Raw genomic sequence first — 9,956 nt, 5'->3', positions numbered from 1 at the left:
GTGGCACCTGCTCAGCTTTGGTTTCCATAATCCTGCATTCCTGTTCCCCGCCCTTCCTCCTTCCAACACCCCTGCAGGTGTTCCTGGGCTCCTCACGCCTGGATCGGAGGTGGAACGCATGGGCTTCGGCCCTGGCCCCGCTGCCAGCCCAGTGGGGCCCTGGACCCCGCTCAGGACACAGGGTAGGGCACAGTGGCATCTTCAGCTGGGCCTCCCTGCCTCGGCAAAGGAGCAGTCTTTGTGATGCTGTGATTCGTGCCAGTAACGTTGTTTATAGCTGAGGGCTTGCCCTGCCCCCAAGCTTTTGGCGTTCAGCCTTGGATAGGCTTTTCAATCCCCAGTTTCCACATAAATTATCCCAGGGGGAGGAGGACTCGGACAAGTAGATTTGGGAAGCATGACCAAGGCCCAGTCTGAGAGTGGCAGGACAATGGGGTAGGGGGGTGAAACCCTCTAGAACTGAGATCAGGAGAGGAACCCAAGAGGCCTTGGAGGACAGGTGGCAACTGGGTGAGGAAGTCAGTGGAAAGAAGTGTTCTGGTGCCTGTCCCTGCCCCAGCCAGGCCGTGGACTTCCATCTTGCAGATAGGAAAACTGAATCACAGACAGCAAGAAACACACACCTAATGCCATGAGCCTGCTGGCAGTGTGGCTAGGAACCAGAAACCAGAAATCCTGCCACTCAGCTGTGTCCAGAAGGTGGAAACTTCAGGGTGCAAAATCTGGTGGTGGGAGGGAGATGGATGGAAGGCCCAGGTGGCACTGTGGACAAGAAATCCCCAGAGACTTCAGGGCCTACCTACCGCCTTGCTGGGCACCTGTGCAGTCTCATTCCAGCCCCCACCCAAACTGCAGGGCAAAAGTGATGCCATTTAAGTGAGGCAGCCGTGGGTCTGAGCCCCAGATCCACCGCTTGCTGGCTGTATGACCTTGGACTCATTATCAAGCCTTTCTGAGCACCTTGGCTCTTTCCTCTGCAGCGGCAATGTGCAGAGTGCTGCCTTTGTGGGACTCTTGCATGGATTAATTTAGACCAGCCCACAGTGGGCATCCCACCCATTCCCCTATTGCTTCCGCCTCACACACACATCATCCGCCAGTTCTTGGTCCCTCCTCTCCTCAAATACCCAAGATAGAACGAAACTTCAAATGCTTTTGTAATATTTCTTGAAAGCTGGAAGTAGGAAGGGTAGGATTGGGAATGAACAGACAGCATACCTAGTCTCCCTCCCGGCAAAGGGAGCCCCAGCAGAGCAGGAAGAGAAGAGAGTCCAGGAGGAAGGGGCCAAGGGAGGGTCCTGCTATGCACACAGAGTCTCCCCGTCTGCACACAGTAACTTTCCACTGGCTCCCCAGGTGTGGGCCCCCGTCCCCTCCCCAGCAGGCACTCCGCCACGGGCCGGGTGGCTGACGCACACCCTGCCTGAGATCCCAGCCGCCTAGAGGCTGATAAGCAGCCCTGGCCTCATCACATGGGACCAGCTGGAAGGACTGGCCTGGCTGTTAGCATCAGCTGGACAGCCTCCAAATCGGAGAGATGCAGAGATAAGGCAGGAGGGGCTTGGAGACTCTGGGCTGAGTGAGTGGCCAGGGAAGCTAGGGGCAGGGACGTGGGCACTGCCAACTGCAAGGCCTCAGGAGGCCTGGCTGGGGATGAGCCAGCTAGCGGCAGCAGGTGGGGGAGGGTTAGGAAATAAGAGGTGCTGAAGGGACTCTGGCACAGTCTCAGGTCAGGGCTGGGGCAGGGTATGATTCCCTCCAGATGGGGCTGGCCCAGCAGCTAGAACGAGTCCCTCCGCCCCCCAGAACATCCACCCAGAGGGCCCAAGCACACCTCCCTCAGCCTCAGGCCTGTGGAAGAGCCTGGGGGGTGGAGAGAAGAGAGGATGTGGGTCTCAGCCCTGCAAACCTGAACACCTCCCAGGCAGACACAGGTCTGTGTGGACTGATGGTATCGCAGGCCCCGGACCTCCCATTCGGCTGCCCTCCTGCCACCTCCCTGCGAACCCCAGGACAGGCCCTCACTTAGGAACAGGGCCCCCTGCCCCTTCCTCCTGCCCCAACAGTACCCTCATGACCCAGGAGGGTAAATCAAGGCAAGCAAGAGATGGCCCTGGCTTCCTGGCCCTTTCCCATTGCCCTTGGTCCCAAGACCCAAGTCCCTAGAATAAGCCACTGGTCCCAGAGCTGAGAGAAGATGGGCAGCTGGTGACAGCCATTCTGTCCACCCACACCCCCTCTCCTGCAGAGCACCCCTGCCCTCCCAGCTGTGCCCCCCACCTTTCTTACAAAGTGTCAATGCCTGACCTGGAAGAGAGAGAGACAGAGGAGGGGTAGGCTGGACACTGGACAGTGTGCCCCAAGGTCACATGGTTGTGGGGGCCCTAGCAGGAATCTCAGTGGGGCACAGGCATCCTGGGGTCTCTCCCACATCTGAAATCCTGTTGGACTCTTCCCACCTATTCCCTGGGCCCTCAAACCCAGAGGAGCCTTCAGCCTCGTCTGTCCCAGTTTGGGAGATGTAACTGGGAGGAAAGGGCAGCACAGGGGATGATGTGTCCTCAGCTCCGCAGGGCCCCGCCGGCATATGTACAAGCTGCAGGGGTGAGGGTGAGGGTGAGGGCTGGGCTGTGGGGAGTGAGCAGCCCGGCCACAGGCTGGGTTGGCAGCTAGTTTTATATCTGGTTTTGCAGGAGCAGGGGGGAGGGTCAGAGGACCAGGGAGGCAGCATTCTCTGGAGGAAGGTGGGGCTGGGGAGGGCTTCTCATTCCCGGTTGGTACCAAAAAGCTGCAGGAAGAAGGTGAAGATATAGATGATATCTAGGTAAATGCTGAGGGCTCCAAAAATATACTCCTCAGGGCTCAGCGAGTGGCGTCGGTTACCCATCAGCAACTGGGTGTCAAATGCCAGGAACTGGAGGAAGTGGGAAGAGAAAGAGAAGTCAGAGAGGTCCGGTTAGTGTGACACTAAGGTGGCCCAGTTGCCCCACTCAGGCCCACCCCGATTTCATCAGCTCCACCTGCTGCCTGGCTGCCCAGTGACCCTCCTGTGATAGCCTGGAATCTAGAACTTTCCCAGCCCCTTCCATCCCTAATTCTATTCAACAACTATTTACTGAGCAGCTACTATATGCCAGGCACAGGGAGACAGCAGAGAACAAGACAGACAGGATACCTGTCCTTGCAGAGCTTAGAGTCTAGAGGGAAGTAACTGTTGCCATGCTGAGTATAACCAAGGAAAAAACATGAAGTGCCAAGCAGTGGTGGTGGGGGCTGATAACAAGGAACCGCTCCTGGGTGAGTATGGCAGGGAGTTAGGGAGGGCTTCCTGGAGGAGGGGGTCTGCAAGCTGAGGCCTAGTCTTGTTGCCATTCCCTCAGGATTGTGCTCTTAGAGGACAGCTGAATGCAAGCAGGGACCGAGCACTTGTCATATGTTTTCCAGACATTAACCCGTTCAGTCCTACTAACAACCCTATCAAGCAGGAATCATATTATACCCAGAGGAAATGAGGCCCAGAGATGTTTAATATTTGCCCAAGGTTACACAGCTGGGAAATGGCAAAGCCAGGATTTGAGCAGGCCGCTCCAGAGCCTCCATGCTTAACCATTCTGCTCTGCTGCAGCTGGGGTTCATGTGTTTCCTCCCAGGAAACATGCTCTCCCCTGGGGCACCTTCTTGGCCTAATGGACTAAGAACAGATTCCCTTAGAGACAGCTCTTCTGTGCCCCCCACCCCCACTCGCTGTCCCTAGCAGGCCTTCCCACTGTCTACAGTGACTCCTACTCCCCCCACATGGTTTTCCTCCGGGGTCCAAGCCCAGGGACCAGAACCCCCCAGAAGTAGCCTATGAAATTTGGCAGGCATGGTACACTTTTCTGGGGAAAGAGGCCAAAAGGTCCACCAGCGTCTCAAAAGTTATGAACCACTGGTCCACACGGGATTGGAATTCTTTAGATCGATCCACATTCCTGTTAACTGGGCTGTGCCCAGCTCTTCCCCCATTTGCGTGTGGAAGACTCGCATTCCTGGTCCTCTGAAAACTCGCTCATTATACAATAAATATGTACAGGAAGCAGCTGCGTGCCAGGAACTTGCTGCGAGCAGAAGAGACAACGAGAAACACAAAGCCGTGCCTGCCTAGGGGAAGCTCTCAGCTTCATGTGGACACTTAAGATAATTGTAGGAAAACCCAGTAAATGTATAATTAGGGCTATGGTGAGGGAGCTACTGATTGGGCAGGAGGGAGGTGTCCCAGGAGGAGTGGCATTTCACTTGGGATTTGAAGGGTGAGTAGGAGTTTGCTAGACTGAGAAAACCTTGGGGAGGCCTGAAGGCATGAAGAGGGAGGAACTCAGTGTGGCCGGAGCAATGGGGGCAGGGGATTGCAGAGGGAGGGGCTGGAGCCTGCCCTTAAGCTTGCACTTGGCCGGTAGGCTGAGGGCCTGCCCAGTTCCCTTCCCTTCACCCCAGCCACCCCCTCCTTGACTCCCAGGATCCAGACTTTGGAGTTGCTTTAGACACAGCCCCATGGAATCCTAGAAGAATCTTAGTGCCAACACAGGGGACCACAGGTTCCCACAGGGAGCAACTCCAGCATGTGGGACATTGAGGCAGGTCACCCTGGAAGGTGGGGAGATGGGGGCGGGGATTAAAAACACAGGCTTGAAAGTCAGCCGGACTTGGCTTCCAGTCTCTGCTCTGCCACTCTCTAGCTGTGGGATCCTGGGCGAGGTATTTAATCTCTCTGAGGCTGGGAGTCCCCATCTGTAAAGGGGGATGAGAATGCTTGCCTCCTGGGGCTGTTGTGAGAGTGAGGTAATGCAAGCAAGGAGCCTGGCACGGTGCCTGACACACGGTGAGCCCTTAATGAATGGGAGCCATTAATGTGGTTTTTGTTATTGTCTGCAGGAGGAGAGGTGCCCTCTTGAGAACGTGTGTGTGTGTGTGTGTGTGTGTGTGTGTGTGTGTGTGTGTGTGTGTGTGTGTGGCTGATGAGACTCAGGTGTCTCCTGCATCTCATCAGGGAGGCAGAAATGTTCCTCAGGAGAGCTGTGTGGCCTTAGCAGAAAGAAAATGGGGAGCCATGGCCGGGGCCCAGGGGCCCTGCGCAGGGTGTGTCGGGCTCCTCAGCTCAGCAGCATCGAGGGAAGGGCACCCGCGACAGGGACAGGAGTTGGAATGCCTGAGTTTGAGGCCTGACTCCACTGCTCAGTAGTGGAGTCACCCACTTGACCTCAATATCCTCATCTACAAAATGGGATAGTAACAATGCCCACACCATGGTAAACACATGACAGTGTATGTGGCATCAACTATTACTGTTCTGTAGTATGATTTCACTCCATTCCACTCTGCTCCTGCATCTGATTTGGATCCCCACCTAAGTTTCCCTTCTGCAGAGACAAGGAGCGGCTAGGGGGACCAACTCAAATCTTATGCTACAGGCTGCTGAGCAGTCGCAGCTGCCAACATAAGTTAATAAATTGCTGATCTGGCTCATCAATCAGTAGCTGGCTTGGTTGATTTCTCAGAGCCTGGTCACCCCTGGGTGAGCTAATGAAATCGAGTCTCTCAACCTGGAAGCCTTGGACCTGCCCAGGTCCAGGGGTGGCCCCTCCAAGGAGCACCCACCCAGGGAGCCCCCTAGAGCAGCCAGCTGGCTTTTCTCCTGGAGAGAAGAGGAATGAAACGATTTCTGTCCCTTCCCTTGGCCTGTGGCCAGGGATGCTTATCTACATGGTACTCTCTATAGGATGGCCTCCCTCAAGCTTCAACCCCACTGCCTGGTACCACCCATCGCTGCAACCGCCTGCATGTGAGTCAACCAAAGGCTTTGCATTCATTTATCCCCAGCAATATTTACTGAGCACCTACTATGTTCCAGAGAACGTGCCTTCTTAGAACTGACAGTCTAATGAAGGCAAAAGACATTATCCAAGATTCTGTTATGGCAATGCATTCATTATAGGGGAAGTAAGCTGTGGATATCTCCTTGGGTGATAGAAAGCATTGTTAACTAATGTCTTGGTTGAGAGCAGACAGCTTGGTTATAGTTAACAGCTTAGTTGGCAGCTAAGATCTTAGCTGAGAGCTAGTAACTGAGTTGACTGCTAACACCTGAAAGGGAAGCAGGTACTTGAGTTAGTAGCCAGCTGAACACAAGACCCTGCAGGAGGAGCACGTGGGATGGGCCAACAGGCAGCAGTGGGACCAGGACATGGTCCTTTCACACACTAACACTTCATCTCATCTCTCTCCCCATCTGCCCTAGTGGGCATTATCACTATCTTGCTTATGAGGAAGGAAGTCTCACAGAGGTGACTTGCTGATGGTCGCTCATCTAGTGGTGGGACAAGATCATCTGTCTCCCATCCTGGTAGAGATGGGGGCAGAGTGGGTTTGCTGGGAGGGTGGGGCAAAACATCCTTGCTTCACCCTATGGCCAGGGCTGGGACCTGGTCAGGGCCCCCTGGCCACACACTTGGTCTGACCTCGCAGTGCCCAGGATCCAGGCTTTTATGTCTGTTGTCCTCCCAGAGTGTGGCCCCCGAGGTGAGGCTGGGGGCTCTGGGAGAGCCGTGCCAGGGAAAGGCCCGCTCACAGCCTCCAGCAGGCAGGCGCTGAATACAAAAAGCTGGTGTTGCAGTGTGTTGAATCAGCATAAAAGGTAACACATGGACTGTGTCTGTGCTACAGAAATGCCAGTATGAGGGTGCACAGTAGCACCCCCCAGGCCGTGCTTTGCAGTGAGATGCTGGAACAACCCAAAGTCTACCAGCAGGAGATGGTTCAGTAACCTGCGGGCAGCAGTACCAGGCAGTGCCGCTGATGCCACTGAGATAAAAGCAAGTTGCTGAAAAATCCACACCATATGATCCCATTAAACTATACATGTCAGAGGAGCCTCTACAGCAAATATCTAGGAAATGCATGCAGAAAGGTCTGGAAGGAGAAACAGTTGACCACAGTGGTTCTCACTGAGGAAGGCAGTGGGAGACACATTCAAAACAATGTTTGCTTTATCTATACTAAGATTTTAAGAAAGTGAAATATGTGAATAAATGTATTCCTATATTATATAATTAGAAATTAAAACAGAAGGGTTAAAATAACACAGAAGAGTTCCTGTACTCTTTCATTTAATCCTCACCATAAGCCTCTGTGACAGGTGTCATGTTATTATCTCCATCAGTTGCTAAGGAGACTGAGGCAGAGAGAGTGTAAGTGACTTGCCCACATCACATAGCCAAGAGGACAGCTCAAGTCGTCCAGCTCCAACTCCCAATCTTTTTCCACCACGTCACGCTGCTCTGGAGCATGGTGTGTGTGTGTGCCTGTCGGTATGCATGTGTGTAGAAGGATGGAAGAGGTGGGAAGAGAGGCACAGAGAGCTCATGGCCAAAGGCAATGCAGCCTTCCTGGGGGATGCAGGGAGTGCTGGGCCCACCTGGCCCTGCCACTACTTTCTGAGTTGAAGGCTGAGCTTGGGCTTTGGGAATTCTTTAGAAAGAGACTACCAGCCACAAGTCCTCGTGCCCTGGGCTGGGCTGCAGGACAGAGAGGAGGGAGCCAGGGAGTGGAAAGAGGCTGCAAGTGGAGACCTGGGGTCTATTTCCTGATGCCAATAGAAGGTACTTCTCTCCTCTTCACTGCCCTGGTGTCAAAAATGTAAATGGCACAGACAACATTTGCACCCGCAGGTGGGCCCCTGATAGAATAGGGTCTGGCAGGTATTCGAGCCAGAAAGCCTGGCCCAGGACGAACGGGAAGTAGTATAGAAAAGTGTATGAATAATACAACTATTATATATCAATTAAAAAAAAGTGAACCCAGAGTAAAGGTAGGCCTCAGTAGCCTGTGGCAATAAATGGATTAAAATATTTGGTGCATTAAACCAAAAAGAAAAGTGTATGAAAAGGCCAGCGTGTGGTGGCATGAGGAAGGGCATGAGTTCAGTATAATACAGTCACACAGATCTGGGTTCAAATCTTAGCTCCGACCTCAGGCAACTTACTGACAAGTAAGAGTTACTGGTCACAGATGATACACCAGCCACTTTCTAAATGTTTCACATATGTTCATTCATTTAAAAGTCACAACAACCTATGAGGTGGGTACTAAAAATAAAATTCTAAGCCCTCTGCTAACTGAATGGACCCCTCTCAGCCGAGGGGACCCCAGAAACACCTTAAAACTGGGTTCCCAGCCATGACAGGATGGGTGAGATAAAGCACAGTTACAAATGCACATAATTTCCCTATTCATAAATATGCATGACCCCAACATAGCTTGTTGAATATGTATATTTGACCATCCCGCTCAGTATAACACCTTGCTCCTTTTGTCTGCCCCTTTGAAGTGCCTGTGCCTGGCTTCCCGCAGGCCGGCCCTGCTGCCCAACCTGCTGGGATGGCCACCAGGCAGGTTGCTGCCCTCGGTGAGAAATAAAGCTCTCCTTTTTCCAACATATAAACCTATTTATTTATTTATTTATTTATTTTGGAGACAGAGTCTCACTCTGTTGTCCGGGCTAGAGTGCTGTGGCATCAGCCTAGCTCACAGCAACCTCAAATTCCTGGGCTTAAGCAATCCTTCTGCCTCAGCCTCCCGAGTAGCTGGGACTACAGGCATGCGCCACCATGCCCGGCTAATTTTTTCTATGTATAGTTATAGTTGTCCAGCTAATTTCTTTCTATTTTTAGTAGAGATGAGGTCTCGCTCTTGCTCAGGCTGGTCTCAAACTCCTGACCTCGAGTGATCCTCCCGCCTCGGCTTCCCAGAGGGCTAGGATTACAGGCGTGAGCTACCGCACCCAGCCCTCATTAATTAATTTTTTAAGTTAACAATTATTATCCCCATTTTACAGATAAGGAAACTGAAGCACAGCGATGTTACATAATTTGATCAGTCCACACAGCTAGAATGTGGCAGAGAAGGGACTTAAACCCAGGTGCCCTGGCTCCAAAATCTGGTGCTCTACATGACAGGGTTGACATTTACAGTAAAAGTGAAAGCTACCATCTGTTGAGAAACTACCACGTGCCAGGTGCTAGGCTGAGTTTTCTTTTTTCCCCTTCGTATATTATCTTATACTTGTGTGACAGGTAATATTAGCCCCATTTTAAAGATGAGGCAAATGAGGCACAGAGAGGTCAGTCAAATAGCTGGTCCAAGGTCACAGAGCGGTGAGAGGATGAGTGAGGCCTTGAATGTGATCTGGTCGGGGCTCTGGCCAGCTAGGCGGCTCCCCTCCGCTCGACACAGCCCCTGGTCCTGCCAATATGCCTCTTCCTGGCTCTGCCCTGAGAACCAGCAGCCTGGATAAGAGAACAGTGATTCCTCCCCTCCACCTGCAAGCAAGTGTGGATTCTTCTCTGCCTGCTCCCTGCAGGGCCTCTGAGTGCAGCCCCCTCAGTCCTCCAGCCCTGGAGCTCTTTACTGCCTCCTGCCAGGCTAGATCCTAGGTCACTAGGGAGGATTAGAGGATTAGCGCCTGGTGGCAGAGAGGGGGTGAGACTGAGACAGGCGTGGGGTGAGATTGAGACAGGCCTGGGAGCGGACCTGCACGTACTTTCCCCTGAAGGAGCAATTACCGCCAGTCTACCCACTCACCCCTCCCCAGGAAGAATCCGCTCAACTTCCTGATGGCTCAGGTGAGGCCCCAGGTGAGGTATCAGGGCTGTTTCAGTGACAGAGGAGGGGTGACAGAACAGAGAAAGTTCTCACGGGCTGTTTCAGGCTCATGGAAGCCACTGAGGCAAAAGAGCCTCTAATCGCTGAATGAAATAAAAATAAGTCGAGGCCGGGGGCGGTGGCTCACGCCTGTAATCCTAGCACTCTGGGAGGCTGAGGTGGGAGGATTGCTCGAGGTCAGGAGTTCGAGACCAGCCTCAGCAAGAGCAAGACTCCATCTCTACTAAAAATAGAAAGAAATTATCTGGCCAACTAAAAAT

General features: G+C 53.0%; 1 protein-coding gene across 1 annotated transcript in view; it reads right to left on the bottom strand.

Moving 5' to 3' along the window:
* Positions 1–1,139: 1,139 nt before the first annotated feature.
* The window catches only part of FAIM2 (Fas apoptotic inhibitory molecule 2), a 32,304-nt gene continuing 23,487 nt past the window's right edge, over positions 1,140–9,956 (bottom strand). The window contains exon 12 of the mRNA XM_045554967.1: positions 1,140–2,914. Coding sequence (XP_045410923.1) covers positions 2,765–2,914 — 150 coding nt within the window. The 3' untranslated portion in view covers positions 1,140–2,764. The remainder of the gene's footprint in view (positions 2,915–9,956) is intronic.

Source organism: Lemur catta, chromosome 6 (genome assembly GCF_020740605.2).
Source record: "Lemur catta isolate mLemCat1 chromosome 6, mLemCat1.pri, whole genome shotgun sequence".
NCBI lineage: Eukaryota > Metazoa > Chordata > Mammalia > Primates > Lemuridae > Lemur > Lemur catta.
The sequence above is the reverse complement of the archived record's forward strand: the minus strand, read 5'-3'. Positions and strand labels throughout refer to the sequence as shown.